We start from the raw sequence: 15,708 nt of genomic DNA, 5'->3' as shown, positions 1-15,708 counted from the left end.
GGCACTCAATGTAATATTTCCCAAGTTATTACGGTTTTTAAAAGTGTTAGTATCAGGTGTAATGATCTGTAGCCAAATACAATAGTGTGCCATGACATTTAGGTAACAATCTTAATTTGTTTTGTGCAAGCCTTCTCCATAATGCTCTTTGCAGCTCTAATCCAGAGGCGAGACAGTGCCGGGTCATTTGCATGTGCTACTCTTGCTTGTAAATTCTGGATATTGTTGTATTTCTAAAGGTCACCCGGTGCCAAAGTTCACAAATTGACTTACATTGCTTTTTTTTTTTCCCCCACCCAAGGCAGCCGTCACGCCTTTTGTATAATAGCACATGGAATTTTATGTATTTATTTCCCCCCCCTCCCCTCTCCACCTTCAAACAACACAATTGCAAACTTTTTTTTTTTTTTTAAATATATTTTTTTTTTATTATTATTACAAATGTCAAAGGTCAGAACGACGTGGAAACCAAGCAAGGAGGAGGGAGGGAAGAAAAAACCCACCACCACCATCTCCAGCAGCATGGAAGAGGGATGGTGGAAGGAATAGGGAATGCAAAATAGGTCACAACTCAGTAATCTCGCTATAAGGGAGGGGGATTTTTTTTTTCTCTTCACTTAAGTGCAAACCAAATGGGTCAAGTAATCGCAAGCGCATGCCCTAACACTAATTGACTTATTTTGGAATGATTATAACTGTAATATTTTTCTTAATGTCACTGTTTTCTGGGCTGTTGATTTTAGTGATTGCCAAGCGGTGGCATTAAATCTCTTGTAAATTTTAAATTGCATGCTATTTCTGTAAACAAGTCCCTCTGTTCACATCCTGATCATTAACCTTTGGTGATTTATATCACCGTCCTTTTTTTGCACAATTACAGCCCAGGCTGCTGGCGGGGGCCTGGCTCTCCCTGCCAAAGTGTGCACAGGAAACAAAAGTGGGGTTTTATTCCAGCTTGTTAATGCAGCTTTTTTATTTTAAATGTATTTATAATTCATAATTTTATTTCATTTCTCAGCCTAAATGTAAAATTATTGCCTTTCAGAGCTGCTAAACTGGCTGGTTTGATCCTTTCGTTGTCTTTTCAAATATGAAGTGCAAAATATGAAAAGACAGAGAGTGACTGTCAAATATTCATAAGTCTTGGGGTTGTCTTTTTTCCACAAAGACACTTCAGTAATTTTCAATTTTCTATTTGTTGTTTATACCTCCCAGCCCCGTTTTTCCTCTGATCAGGTATGTTTGTTGCTACAGGTTTAGTGTTTGAGAAGCTTGTGAATTTTTATTTACCTGTTCATAAACTGCAGCAGAGGAACAAATACACAGAATTCCCTTGTGTTTTACAGATCAAGTTTTTGTAGGGCCTGTCTAATTTGAGGAATCTTTTATCTTACTGAGCAAGCTAAGTACTGAAGGCACCTTGGGATGGAAATATGGTCCTGCTGGCCATGGCCCAAAAAGTTTTTGAGACACAGCATCAAAATGAAATTCTAAAATCGGGCAAATGTACCATTTTTGAATGTTTTATCCCCCCCTGAAAGCTGGAGGTTCAGTGTTCTTAGCTGGGAGCTGGTACCATAAGCCTTTTTGTGAGAGCTGGAATGGTGAGACATGCAAATGTGGAGTTAATGAGCACTGTAAGTATTAAAAACCACATGTTTAGATAATTATGCCTTCAAAAAAGAGAACGATGATGGGAAATGACAGTCCAGAATAACAAATCTGCTTTGGTCCTTGGCACACGCTTGCTCAGTGGCACTCACACCTATTTACACACCAAAAAAAAATTCCCTCAGGTTCAGCCCTGATTTGAAAAGCTCTCCGATCATTTTTAACTCCCTCCTGGTGTTTTTAGGTGTTCTGGGTGTGCTGCCAGGTGGGCAGATCTCAGCTGGAGCTGGGAGAAAGTGCAGCCCAGGTGCTGCCGTTGTGCTCTGGGTAGGTGATGGTGATGCCTTTTGGGGCTGCCTAAAAACAGAGGCCAGGCAAAATTAAGGGAATAAAAGCAGTTATATTTCTTGAAGGGCCTTCAGGTACATTTTGGGCAGACAAAGCCCCCTCAGGGGCTACACCCAAGACATGTCACGGGTTTTCACACTTTTATAAGTTTGGTCCATTTGCATATTGGGGGTTAATCTCCCAGTTGCAGCTTCAGGCAATGAAGTCATTTCAGTTTGCTGCCCCCAGCTCACTTTTGTTCCCATCTCTGGGGCCTGAGGCAGTGAGGTGTCCTTGACAGCCAGGCCTGGAGAGGAATTGTTGTGTCTGCCCCAAATGGGAGAGCAGCAGCTCCCACTGGATATGGAGTTTGGAGTTACACACTGAAGAACTGCAGGGTTACAAATAGATGGGAAATACACAAGTTAAATCCTAAGGCCTCAATGGTCCCCAGCGTGGGGGACTCTGTGCTTGAGCTTCCCCATCAGAGGGGCTCCTCTCTCCTGGCTGTTTCACAGCAGAAATAAGGTTTTGGGTGGGATTTTCACCAGGTGTGGGATCCCAGCTGAAGGACTCAGCCTTCTGAGGTCGTTACAGAACCACTGAGGTTGGAAAAGCCCTCCCAGCCCATCGAGCCCAAGCTGTGCCTGATGCCCACCTTGTCCCCCGCCCAGAGCACTGAGTGCCACCTCCAGGGATGGGGACTGCACTCCAATTCCTGACCACCTTTTCCATGGAGAAATTCCCTGAGCCTCCCCTGGACCAGCCTGAGGCCGTTCCCTCTCCTCCTGTCCCTGCTCCCTGGGAGCAGAGCCCAACCCCTGCCTTGCCCCAAAATTGCAGAGTTCCCTCCTTCATCAGATCTGTCTCATTACAAGAAATCTTATTTTCATTTGTTTTAGGGTTTGCCTAAACTCTTTAGCTGTCAGATTTTGGGTGGTTTTCCATAGGAAGCCAAAGGAGAAAGTCCCACATGCTCCCTGTTGCAGACAGCCAGACTTGAAGCAATCTTTTGTTCTTTAGGGGGAAAAATAGGTAGTAGCAGTGAGTTTTGCTTAAAACAAAGCCCACTCTGGTCTTAAAGGTACCTTGTACCTGTTATCATGGCAATATTATTAAAATACAGAATAATTTCTCCTACACCAACAGATTTCAGGCCAGGTTGGACAGGGTTTGGAGCAACCTGGGATAGTGGAAGGTGTCCTGTGGCAGGGATGGAACTGGATGAGCTTTATGTTTCCTTCCAGCCCAAACCATTCTGGGATTCTGTGATTTTGCAGCACAGCAGGAAGGATTATCTTTAAGGAATTAAAAACCTGTACTCTGCATGCATAAAGATACTAAATCCTGATTTTCCCTCTCCTCACCATTGCATGTGTGATTTCGGTTGGATTTGCTGGGCACTGAGGGAGAACTTTTTTGTTTGGATTTCATGAAGTCCCAAGCTACCTTCTGTTCCAAAGTGATGCTGTGGTGCTGTGCCCATGCAGGAAGTTACCTCCTGTCTTTCTAAACTGAATTTTTAAAATTTTTTCAACTTGAGTTGTCTTGGCTCCCAAATAAAACATTGAGCCCATGAGGCGGAGAGCTTCAGTGACTTCAGCCTTTTGCCACCACTCAGAGAAATGTGATCTAAAGCAGAATAAAACTCTTCCAGTGGAACACAACCTTTACCGAGAGCTGTGGGCAAGCGACAGCAGAGCTCCTCTGTCCTGATGGGGTTGATTTTCAAAACTAATTAGATTTAGACACTGGGTTTGGAAAGGGGAGAGACGTATTAGCATAGCCATGCCCAGTGGGACATGGCACAAATATTTCCTTAATTGAGGCTGCTAATAAACATACTCACCATCCAAGTGAGGGGGGTAATTCTCAGCGAGTGGCAAAGGTAACGCGACCTAACACGCGTGGGACGTAAATAACACAATTGTTGTAAACAAATTGCAGTTGTAAACAACTCCTGTTGCTTCCCAGGGCACCCCAGCAACTCTTCCCACTCCTCCTTTTGAAAGGATGAAGGGTTATGGTGCTTGAGCAGAAGAGATTTTCAGGAGAGGGGGGAGGAGGCAATGAAAAAGGAGCTTAAATAGGTCTGGGTGTTACTTGAGGCAGGCTTGGCTGGGATTCAGGCTGTAACCTCAGCTCTTGAAGGTGCTTCAGGAGCATTTGAAACCCGCCCTCGAGGGGGTTTTGGTGCTGCTCTTGACTTCTTCTTCCCGGGAAGTGTTTCCTGTGTGAGTGGCACCACCCTCCAGATGTGCATGAGGAGTTACTGTTAATTAGCAGCAGCACCAGCATCCTCTGGTAGCATACAGCTGTGTTGGGCAGAGATACAAATGCACAGCCTGTTTGGCCTGGAAGCCAGAACATCCACTCTTATTCTGGCAAAATATTCATAAATGCCTCTTAGAAATACCTTCATATTTATTTGTTTAAAAACAAAGCCAGCTTTCAGGATGGGTGTGATTCCTGCACAGCAGAAAGGAGCCCTTGCCTTGCTGAAAGGTTGGACCAGGTGATCCTTGAGGTCCCTCCCAACCTGATCTTCTAGGACTTTGTGACTTGGAATTGTGCCCATCCCTGGTGCAAGGTGTCAGTGGTTATTTATGCAGTTCTTAATATTGAGAGTAAAATAGGAGGGGAGTGTAAGTGGAGACCAAGCTGATTTGTGCACGTTATTTAGAACCACTCCTGAGAGATACCAGGAGGTGTGAGTGCTTCTGGACATGTGTTTTCCCTACATTCCATAGACTTAAAATGGAGTTCTCTGGAACAAGTTATGGACTAATTGTATCCTGTGGTAATTTTCAGTGTGGTTTTCTAAACCTGATCTCAGTCCCACATCACAAACACATGGGTAGGGGAAGGCAGGGAGGCCATGCCCTGAACGTTTGTTTTTCCTTCCACAATCCATTGCTCCTAAGAAATTTTATCTCTTTGTTTTCCAGAAGTGGGTGGGCTGTGGCAGTGTCTGGTTTTTGGCAGAGCAAAATAAATGTGAACTTGGGTTAAATGCAGTTGACTGTGGAAAGATGATGGTGAGAAATGTCCCTGGAATCCCAGAATTATTTGTGTTGGAAGGGACCTTAAAGCGCATCCCATTCCACCCCTGCCATGGGTAGGGACACCTTCCACTATCCCAGGTTGCTCCAAGCCTCATCCAACCCGGCCTGGAAATTTCCAGGGATGGGGCAACCACAGCTGGGCACCCTAAAATTCACTGATTCCATGCCTGCTTCCACTAAAAGAAAAAATCTCTTGTGCTTTTCCTTCCATATCATCACAATCTCACAGTTTTGGCTCATTTCCCATCCCAGCCACCCTTCCCTCTTCAAAAAAAAAAAAGAAGGCAAACAAACAACAACAGCATTTTAGACATCTCCTGTTGAGAATAACTTCCAAATGGAAGTCACTGGCAGCTGGTTCTTCACACTTTAACCCTTCCTCTGCTGCCCTTCCAGGAAATAATTGATGACTGATTGGCCCATTAACCTTTTTTTCTTTAAAAAAAAAAAAAGTTTGACAGCCTGGACTTGTGTAATGAGGAGGGATTCCTGGTGAAATCAGGCTGATGGCTGAGTTGCTTGCCCCTGAGGATGCAAAATTAGCCCCGTGGGACCTTGTCTGCATAGAAACTGGACACAATTAGTGTAATATCCGGTGTTATTAATGTAGTTTGGAGTAATTGGGCAGGTTGATTTCGACAGGTTGATGGTGCTAAAATACTATTACAGTGGACCTTTCCACGAATAACTGTTAAACATGGAAAACTGTTTAATAAAATTTTGTGATTGGGCTCACAGGGATTTAAATAGCACAAGCTATAATTTGGCTGAAGAGTAAAAGTGAACAACTTCATCCTCCTGCCTGGATTTTCCTGTTCCTGTGTGCTGTGCTTAAGGACATACAGGAACAGGTTTGTTCCTTGTATTCTGAAGGAATTGCCCTGGGGGTGACGTGGAGCAGGCACTGCTGCTTTGTTTCAATGTTGAGCTTGGTGGGGGAAAGGGGAGGGAAATATTGGTGTGTTTAAGCAGAAAAAATGAGGGAAGATGCCTTCAACCAGCACAGCTTTTTGGGGAGTAAATCTGAAGCTTCAGTGGATGTAGAATCATGGAATTATTAAGGTTAGAAAAGACCTACAAGATCATCAAGTGCAGTACTTAATCCAACACTGCAACATTCACCACTAACCCATGTCCCCAGGTGTCACATTTACAAATCTTTTAAAGCCCTCCAGGGGTGGTGACTCCAAACCTCCCTGGGCAGCCCCTTCCCAAGGCCTGAGCACCCTTTCCATGGGGAAATTCCTGCTGATGTCCACCCTGAGCCTGCCCTGGCCCAGCCTGGGTCCGTTCCCTCTCCTCCTGTCCCTGTTCCCTGGAGCACAGCCCGACCCCCCGGCTGTCCCCTCCTGTCAGGAGCTGTGCAGAGCCACAGGGTCCCTCCTGAGCCTCCTTTTCTCCAGGCTGAGCCCCTTCCCAGCTCCCTCAGCCTCTCCTGGGGCTCCAGCCCCTTCCCAGCTCTGTTTTCTTCTCTGGACCTCAAAATGTCCTTCCAGCCCCACCTGAAAACGTGCTGCAGCTCTCCTGGGATTATTTCTCCTGAGCAAACCAGCTCCATGTGTGTGTGATCAGCATTATTAAAGAGGAGATCAGAGGAGTCAGTGGTGCTGCAGAGACCTTAACTGCGTTGTCCTACAGGAGATAGTGCACAGGACTGAATGTAACTTCATTTATTGTGGAGTAGTTCCTCTTAGATCTTCCTGATGAAACCCTGAAAGCTCTGCTTGATAAACGAGGCTTTGGCCATGATTTATTCATGGCCCTTTGGGTAATGTTTCTCCCTGTTTGTTTGGAACACCGTGTTGCTAACGTGGAACACTTGTAGCTGTGCATCATTCATCTTTGGCCCAGGTGAATGACATGGAGCTGTGCCAGGAGGGTTTAGGTGGGAGATCAGGGAAAGGTTCTTCCCCCAGAGGGTGCTGGGCACTGCCCCAGGCTGACAGAGCCCAAGGAGGGTTTGGACAATGCTCCCAGGGATGCCCAGGGTGTGATTGTGCAGGTACAGGGGCTGGACTTCGATCCTTCTGGATCCCTTCCAACTCTGGACATCCCATGATTTTTTTTTCCCCACTTATCCCATGCTCTGTTTTCCAGTAAAACTGCTGCTTCAGGTACCTTCCTGCACCTGAAGATGACACTCAGCTCCATGTTTATCCCCACCTCAAGCTGCCAAGTCACCTCCTGCTGCTTTTGAGGCATCCTTACAGCAGTGCAGACACTGGCCCTGCTGACATGGAGCTTATCCAAGAAAACCCCTTGTCCCAAAGCTTGGGAACACAGCTGCCAGCGGGCAGCAGTGCTGTCCTTAAATCTGGTGCTGGATTTGTCCCTGATCTTTGCGTGTTTATGGATGATGAGGGAACACAGTAGTGTCATGGCTCTGAATATATAATAAGTCATTATAGGACAAAATGTTCTTTCTGAAGCTCGTTATGGCTGATGTTCACCAGAATTTTGTGCTCTATTATTTTTTTCCTTTCATGCTTTGTGCCAGCCTATCCCAATTGCACTTAACTCTGTTTCAGCTTCCTTGATTTTTTTAATTTGGCTTTGGTTTCCCATGTGTAGGTGGGGGTGTGTGTCCATTTATTTCAGTTCTGCTGGTATTTCCATGTGCTGCTCCTCTGGCCTGAATACTTGTCCTTCTCCTCCAGTAGCCCTAAGGATATTTCACTGACCCTCTCTCCTGGCTTCTCAGATCATTTTCTCATCTCCCATGTCGGACGTGGATGTTGAATAGGTTGAACTGATTTTAATCCTGTATTATAGCCCAGTAATTATTATTATTATTATCCCAGTATTTATGCTGTAGAGGAGAAAATGTCCACATCTGCTTTAATATATCTGTGCTTGTAAAAACTGCTTGAAAGAAGAGGGTAAATTGTTACATTTTCTGTATTGTCAGCTCTTTGTGGTCCATTCATCCTTTGTTTTGTGGCACCCTTTGATTTTTACATTATGCAGCTTTTAGCACCTGAGTTTTAAATCTAAATGATGCTTGTTGGCCACTTTATGTTTGATTAAGGTACAGACTCGATTCCAAGCTCACAAACACAGGGACTGAGAATTTACTCAAACCAATGCTTTATCTGCATAGCATTTGGAGAGAAAAAACAGAGGATGCTGGTTCTTTCCTGGTGCACTATGCAGGGCAGGATCCAGCCTCAAACCTCGTGTCCAGACCTGCAGTTACAGGATGTGCACAATCCCAGAATTGTTTGGATTGGAAGGGACCTTCAAGATGATCCAGTGCCACCCACTGCCATGGGCGGGGACACCTTCCACTGTCCCAGGCTGCTCCAAGCCCTGTCCAGCCTGGCCTTGGACACTTCCAGGGATCCAGGGGCAGCCACAGCTGCTCTGGGCACCCTGTGCCAGGGCTTGCCCACCCTCACAGGGAAGAATTTCTTCTTGGTATCTCATCTAAATCTACCCTCCTTCAGCTTAAAGCCATTGTGTAACAGAAGTTCTTACCAACCAAGGTTGTTTCAGCTGCTTTTTGCTATCCTTAACTTAATCTTTTCTTCCTATTGCATTCTTTTTTTTTTTTTTTTTTCCAGAAATAGAAGAAAACTTTGAGTTTATCATTGTTTCTCTCACGGGCCAGACTTGGCACTTTGAAGCAACCACCTACGAAGAGAGGGACGCGTGGGTCCAAGCCATAGAGAGCCAGATCCTGGCCAGTTTACAGTCCTGTGAGAGCAGCAAGAACAAGGTATGGGGCACAGAGTAATACTGACAAGAAGCCATGGCCAGGTAATCGTTAGGATGACAGCAAATTCTGAATTTTAAGCCCTTACTCCTTGAGATGTATGTGTTACCCCCACAGCTGAGCAGGGTTGGAGCTTTCTGGGGGAAGAACATGGCCTGGGAGGAGCAGCTTTCCCCCTTGGAATGCTTTCCTTTGATGACGGAAGGAATTTGCTCACCTTTCCTGTCAAAACAAATGTTTAAAATCTGAGATTTCTTCAGCCAATGCTCATTTTGGGAGAACTTCTGTGTCTTGAGTGCAGGTGTCTGTAAACACTTGACAGGAGAGAGCAAGGTGCTGAGTCGTGAATGAGGGAGAGAAATGGCCAATAACTGGCCAGAACTGTCGATCTTTAATATTACCCACCTAACAGTTGTCTTTCATGATTTTATACTGCAAGGAAGGCACTCGTATTTTTAAGAGAATGCCTGCCTTCATTGCCCTGGTGTGCCAACCCAGATCAAACACCAGTAATTACCATCATCATAACACAATTTACCTCTTATTTTGTATTTATAAATGGGTTTTTCCAACATATATTCCTGAGATGGAAGAAAATCACAGCTTACATGTTTCTTGCTTTGCATGGGTTCACACATTCTGAAATGTGTGTGTTAACAGAGCACAGAAGGGGAAGTTTGTACATTAACACCTACATAAAAAGATGAATACAAAAGGATAAAGAGTGGCTGGACAATGGCTCAGAGAGGTTTTTCTCACTGGGCTCCCAAAGCATGTCAGCAGAACTGGCTGGAACAGCAAAGGGGAGTTGGCTGGGCAGGTTTAACAGGTGTCCCATGGAAGTTATGTCTCCACGTGGATATCCACAAGTCCTACTTAAATCACACCTTGGGGAGCCCTCAAGGCAGTTTAGTCGGTGTCTTGGTTTGAAAAGACAGGTGTCTGCTAAGGAAGGCAGGAGCCTCTCTTGAAATGGAGAATGTAAACCCCCCTCCCTCCAAATTATTATAAATTTGAAATTAAAAGGCTCTCAGGGAAAGATGTGGCAGCAGGAATAGCAGCTCTTTATTGCAGGGGGAAGAAAATTAAAAATGCAGTAATACAAACCAACACTGCCAGAGTGAGAACATGAGCTGACCCCCTGTGGGTCAGGGAGGTGGCAGCAGTCCCATCCCATGGTGGCTCAGCCCTCCTGCAGTGCCAGCTGTGCTTCTGCTGGAGCAGGGATCCTGGACCAGGGTGGAGTTTTCCTCTGAAGCTCCAGGGCTGGTGGGGATGGGCCTGGGCTTCCTCTGGGAATGCAGTGGGGAAGAAAGCTGCTCCTCTGGGAATGCACTGGGAAAAGGCTGCTGTGGTGTTCCCAAAGTCAGATTATATCCAGGTAGGAATGCTTGGCTCCTCCCTGTGGGTGGAGTATCTCCCAGTGGATGATAGAATTTTATCAGCCATGCAGTGACACTCACTGGCCCATGAACAGAAGATATTTCTCAGAGGAGGATTGGTTGTGGAAGAGATAAAGAAAAAACTGCCCAATTTAATTAGAAGATAACTGCCCCAGCTCGAACAGATCTAGAATAGAATACACACCTCCAGCCACATCTTGCATTTCCAGCCTAAGACAGTTGAGTGGAGCTGAGCTGAGCTGCCTGTACATCAGGAGAGTCTCCCCCAGCAGAGGTCATGGGCAGGTCATCATGAGGAGCAGTTAGAGGGGAGCCACTGGGTGAAATCTGACCTTTGGATGATGAGAAAGTTCCAGCCGCTTCTGCAAACCATCCCTTAGTCTTCATTAGCACAAGCACACACATCAATAAAAGAAATCGATCCTGTAAAATAATATTCTTATCTCATTTATCTCAAGAAGCAAACCTGCAGTGTGGCTGCTGCTCTTGGGAAGAGCAGGGTTTGTTCTCAAGCTCGATTTCCTTCTGTTAGAATCCAGACTGGAGACCCCAAAAGTCTGGGAGATGCCGAAGGATCACTGTTCCTTGAGAGGCAAATCAAGACTTGAGGTTCCTTGACCGTGTTCATTTAACCTTGGTCTGAGCTGTGGGGTTTGCTGCTCGTTCAGCTGACAGTTGTGTCATTGGTTTTTTTGGGTTCTTGCTGCTCACTGGTGTTTCTGGCTCCCCGCAGTCGCGCCTGACGAGTCAGAACGAGGCCATGGCCCTGCAGTCCATCAGGAACATCCGAGGCAATTCCCACTGCGTGGACTGCGAGGCACAGAGTGAGTACAGCCCCCTGAGTGCAGCTCTGAGCCCTTCTCCTTGGCCAGGCCCTGGGTTACACCCAGCCCTGGCCTCCCTGCTGGGACAGCCCCTCTGTTGTTTGCACGTCTCTGCTCCGTGAAGGACTTTGCTTAACCAGACTTGTTTGTTCTTAATTTATGCTCAATATCTGCCACATCAAGTGCATCCTGATTTTTTCCCCTCGTTTCACGTTGAATGTCAGCATTTTTGTACTTCCCTTCAAAGAAAAGGCAAAAAGTTTGCTGTTTGACATCAGTCCCTTCCATTTCCCTCCTGTTTTGCGTGGTGAGAGCACACGTGCCATGGTAATATTTTCAAAGAGGTAGAGCTTGATTGCTGTTTTTTTGGTTTGGTTTTTAGGCTTGCTTGTCAGAAGAAACCAAAGTCATTGCTCATTATATCTGGATACTAGAAAACTGATTTTGGATTATTTTTTTTCTTCCCCTTTGTGTTTCTTTCCCCCCTTTTTTTTTTTTAGTTTTTGAAACATATGCTTAGTGTTCAGAAGAGTGTTCTCGGGAATACTTTGAGCTGTGCTTCACCTCACTAACCCCGACTGAGGCCATTATTCTGGTGCTCTTTAGTTCCAGGGGTTTGCAACAAAGCCACAGAAAGGAAGTTCTCTTACTCTAAAGCAATTAGTTGGAGGAGCTAAAGGACTGAGAACTTGTGCATTTTTATTTCTTTGATATTTGGAAGTCAGAACTTTCCTTGTGATTTTTACACATGCTTAAAATGGAAAAATATTCACTTACTTTTCTTCAGGTGTGATTTTTATTTTTAAAGATTGGCTGCTTGGGATTTTGACTCCTGGTGTAAGCCATTCTGGCCACCCCAGTGTAAAAGAGCATTTGTACACAAGTGCAGGTGCTTTTGCACCAATAATTTGGTCACTGTTTTGACTCTAAGGGATCCAGCCCGTGCTAAACCAGGGAGAAGCTAGGTTTGAGTGGTATTTTAGCACCTGGAGCCCAAAGCAAGTCTTATTTATTAGTGTGCTTTCATAGTGACCTGGCAGTCATTGAGATTTCCCCCAAAGCTTTGATGCAGCTCAGGAGGAAGGCAGGAAGGGTGGTGTGCTGTGGATGAGGAGAAGGGGGTCTGGGAGTGACCTACATGAATATTTAGCTCATTTGAGGTACTCACTGCTGCCTCTGAGCAGCCCAGGGTGGGAGTGGTGCCAAGTCCTGCTCCGCTGTGGGTGGCATTTCTAGCCTTGCTAACTAGATATTTATTTATAAAATGTATAAATATATTCTATTGTGTATATATATATATATATATATTTATGGGAGATTATATTATATATCTATAAGATGCAATCCCTCCAGTGCAGACGACTTCCACAACATCCTTCTGATCCACCTCAGCCCTACCCAGACTCCACAGTGTCCCCAAGGCTTGGGTTTCTGTCCCCAGCCATGCACATATCCCAGGATTTAAGCAGCCAGGATGGATGTTCCATCAGGAAAATGCTTGTGCAAGAAAGCAGTGCTGTGTTTTTTTATCTTTTTTGGGGATTCCCCCCCCCCACCAGCCAATCTGGTTTTCAGCCAGATTGCTCATGGGTCAAGCTGGCCCCCGTGCCTGGTGCCAGCAGCAGGGATGTGCCAGGAGCTCATTGCTGGGAGAGGGCAGAGTGGGACTGCCCATTCTGGCAGCACTCTGTCATGTGGCTTTTATGAGGGGATGGTTTTGGAATCTCAGCTGGTCTTGTTTGTATTCTCAGAGAGGATTTATACCCTCTTTGACTCCGCTTGCTGTTTGACCTTCCTGATTTTAAGGCCACTGTCGTTCCTTTGGAAAAATATGAGATATTTGCAAAGCCATGGATTTTAAAATGTAAACAAACACACACACAGAGGAGGTGAACCTCAGCCTGCTGCTTTTTCTGCAGGGCTTTGCTTTATTCCCTTGCTGCCTTGCCTGGGCAGGTTCTTAGCCCTGGAGCATTTAACATCACAAACCCCAGCACTCCGTGGAAGTCTCACGTTGTTTGCATCTCCACAGAGCCAGATGTTTGGGAGCACAGGAGAGTGAGATGTTGCCATCCCTCAGCTCTGTTCAGGAGCCATCAATCTTCCACTTCAGAAGTCTCATTCTGCCTCTTCTTGGAGCTCTTTGCCTTTTGAGCACTGGATGCAGCACTTTGTTTCACCGGGGAGATCTGCCTTGTTGGGTGTTGATCCAGCAGCTGTGTGCCACCAGCATCCCAGCCCTTTGGCAGCCTCCAGCTAAAGTTACTCAATATTCTCCTGTCAACATTCCCATCCTAGAGCAAGAGAAGAGGCAAAGTGCTCTTCAGGAGCTGGAGTTTGTGCCCAGGATCCGATTTCATGTTTGAAAAGAAAACTGGTGTTGCCTTTTCCCAAAGCAGCAGAGTCTTGGTGCTGGCTTTGTCTGGAAAAGCCACCCAAGGTGATCCAATTGTTTAGGCAAACCCAGCTGAATTTCTGGATTTTGGCTCACCAGAGGATAAATGTGAGTCACCTCTTCCAAGATACCTGGAGAACATGGAACATCAGGTCTTTGCTGTTGTAGAAGAAAATAGGAAGTGTTTAAAAACATGGATTCTCATAATGAGTTTTCCATTCCAGGAGTCCAATCACATACTCTGGTGTATTTTGTATTTGAAAGCCAAAGACTGAGATAATAATTTGGACAATCTTGTCCTACCCATCACAAAATTCAGTTTTTCATGTAGAATAGGAGAGTTGCAAACTTTTCTCCCCCTTCTGCTGCAACTCAAGATGCCTTCACCCCTGCTTCTTCTTTCCCTGGCTCTTCTGCTCCTCCTTCCAGCAATTCCTTCTGCTCAGCCCAGGGATATCTTACAGCTGCTGACCTCAAGAAGGCTCAGCCTTTCATCAGCCTCCTTGGATCCAAAGGGATAAAGGAGACAGTGGAGAGGGGTTATTCTCCTAAGAGAGTCTTCACCTCCAAACGGTGAAGCTGATTGAGGTGAGAGTCAGAGTGGGGAAGAGTTTTTCAGGGAAGGAGTGAGCCAAGCCTTTTTGAGACTATGAACAGCTGAAAATTGTGATCTGGATATATTCAGTGGTGCTAAAAAAGCTCATTTTTTGTTTGACCAATTTTAGGTAAAGCACCTCTAGCTGCACTGAGTTGGCTTTTTCTTCCTTTTGCTGTCACACCTTGATGCCCACATCTGCCACGTGCTCGTGAGCATCCCCCAATTCAGAGTTACTCTCACTATCAGCAGGAAAAGGGTGCTGGGTTTGTATCATCTTGGAAGTAAAAAAACCCAACCTTGAATAGTTACAGCTTTCTAACACTTGTGGTGTGAATTGGTGATAACAATTTTCATTTCTGTAACGAGCTCAGCCCTTGCCTTGCCTCGTTTGCCACTTTCCCACTCAGCTGTGTGTTGTCAGATTGTTGAAATTGAAAGTAACAGCTTGCTAAAACTTCATGGAACTTCCTGGTTGTTGTTTTGGGGGACTCCTTCAGTCCTAGCAGTGCTGGCAACTGAGAGGCTCTTCCAAGCCAAACCATTCTGTGATGCTTTGAAGCAGGGGAATATTTAAAGAATTTTTTCAGTACAAGATGCACGACATGTGCTTCAAGTAGAAGGGTGTTTGGGAGGGAGGTCAGCTCCTGAACTCCAGTTCAGTCAGAATAATTGGAATCATGTAAGTTGTTATTCCATTCTCTTGCTTCATTCTGAGTTCATGCCTCTTAGAGCTCATTGCACTTTGGATTTTTGTGAGGATAACCCTGGCCTTTGCAGGTCAGGGGTTTCATCCGAGTCACAGTTTGCAAATTTCAAATTATTACTTGCTGTGTTCAAATTTATACCAACAAATTGAGATTTTGGAGTTTTTTTAGTGTGTTTCAGATACACCACTGGTTCCCCCACTGACAAAACAACAGTGGAGGTATCTGAAAAATTATGGAATTGAAGGAGTTTGCTGTAGTTGTTGTACCAAAAGCTTGGAAAGCATGGCAGGAGTTTTGTCTCACCTGATTTTTTGGCGATCTGAAATGCTGTATTTCTATAATGTGGATGTTAAATTATGTAAAATATAAGACTTGGTATGGACAGGAACTTTTAAACAAAAGATGTGCTTTTCTGCTCAAGTGGAATAAGATGGGGGATTTTTCTTCTTGGTTGCATTTTTAGATTTCAATGGACTGGTTGAAAAATGTCAGTCAATGCCTTCAGTGAAATTTGGGACTTCACAATTAAAATTATGAGCTTTCCTTTCCTATTTTTTGTCCAAACATGACATGGGAAAGAACTAGAAAATGTTCTGTTTCCACATATTTTGGCTGCCAGAAGTAACTTTTCAATTGTGGGTTACACAAAGTCGAGACGAGACTTTGTATGAATTTTTCAGAACAGAAGGAGACACTGAAAATTCATTTTCTGTCAGCTCCAAATTTTGTTTAGATAGGAACAAAAATTGTCTGCCTTCTTAATTTATCCCCATTTTCCTGCATGGCACTTGGGGTAGTTCTTTGGGATGCACAGAGTGAGGCATGAAGAAATGATTTGACAGCAGGAGGTTAGAAAAAAACAACCAGAATTCCTCTCATGTGTCTTCAGCTGCATTTGTTGAGGTGAATGTTTGTTGGAGAGAAGGCAATCCATACAAATCTAGATTTAAATTACACAGGACAGTGGCAAAAGAGCTTTGAACCATGTTGGGAAATGGAATTTCCCATCTTGTGTCAGGCTTGTCCCAGTCTCACTCTTCGTGGGGTTGTTTTGGGTGGGTGG

At 45.0% G+C, this 15,708-nt stretch overlaps 1 protein-coding gene across 11 annotated transcripts in view; it reads left to right on the top strand.

Moving 5' to 3' along the window:
- AGAP1 (ArfGAP with GTPase domain, ankyrin repeat and PH domain 1) overlaps positions 1 to 15,708 on the top strand; it is a 309,011-nt gene that overhangs the window by 258,065 nt on the left and 35,238 nt on the right. For all 11 annotated transcript variants that reach the window (XM_068196696.1, XM_068196693.1, XM_068196694.1 and 8 more), the window contains 2 exons: positions 8,567 to 8,721; positions 10,855 to 10,945. In XM_068196696.1, the coding sequence (XP_068052797.1) occupies positions 8,567 to 8,721; positions 10,855 to 10,945 (246 nt within the window). The remainder of the gene's footprint in view (positions 1 to 8,566; positions 8,722 to 10,854; positions 10,946 to 15,708) is intronic.

Source organism: Anomalospiza imberbis, chromosome 7 (genome assembly GCF_031753505.1).
Source record: "Anomalospiza imberbis isolate Cuckoo-Finch-1a 21T00152 chromosome 7, ASM3175350v1, whole genome shotgun sequence".
Classification (NCBI taxonomy): domain Eukaryota; kingdom Metazoa; phylum Chordata; class Aves; order Passeriformes; family Viduidae; genus Anomalospiza; species Anomalospiza imberbis.
The sequence above is the reverse complement of the archived record's forward strand: the minus strand, read 5'-3'. Positions and strand labels throughout refer to the sequence as shown.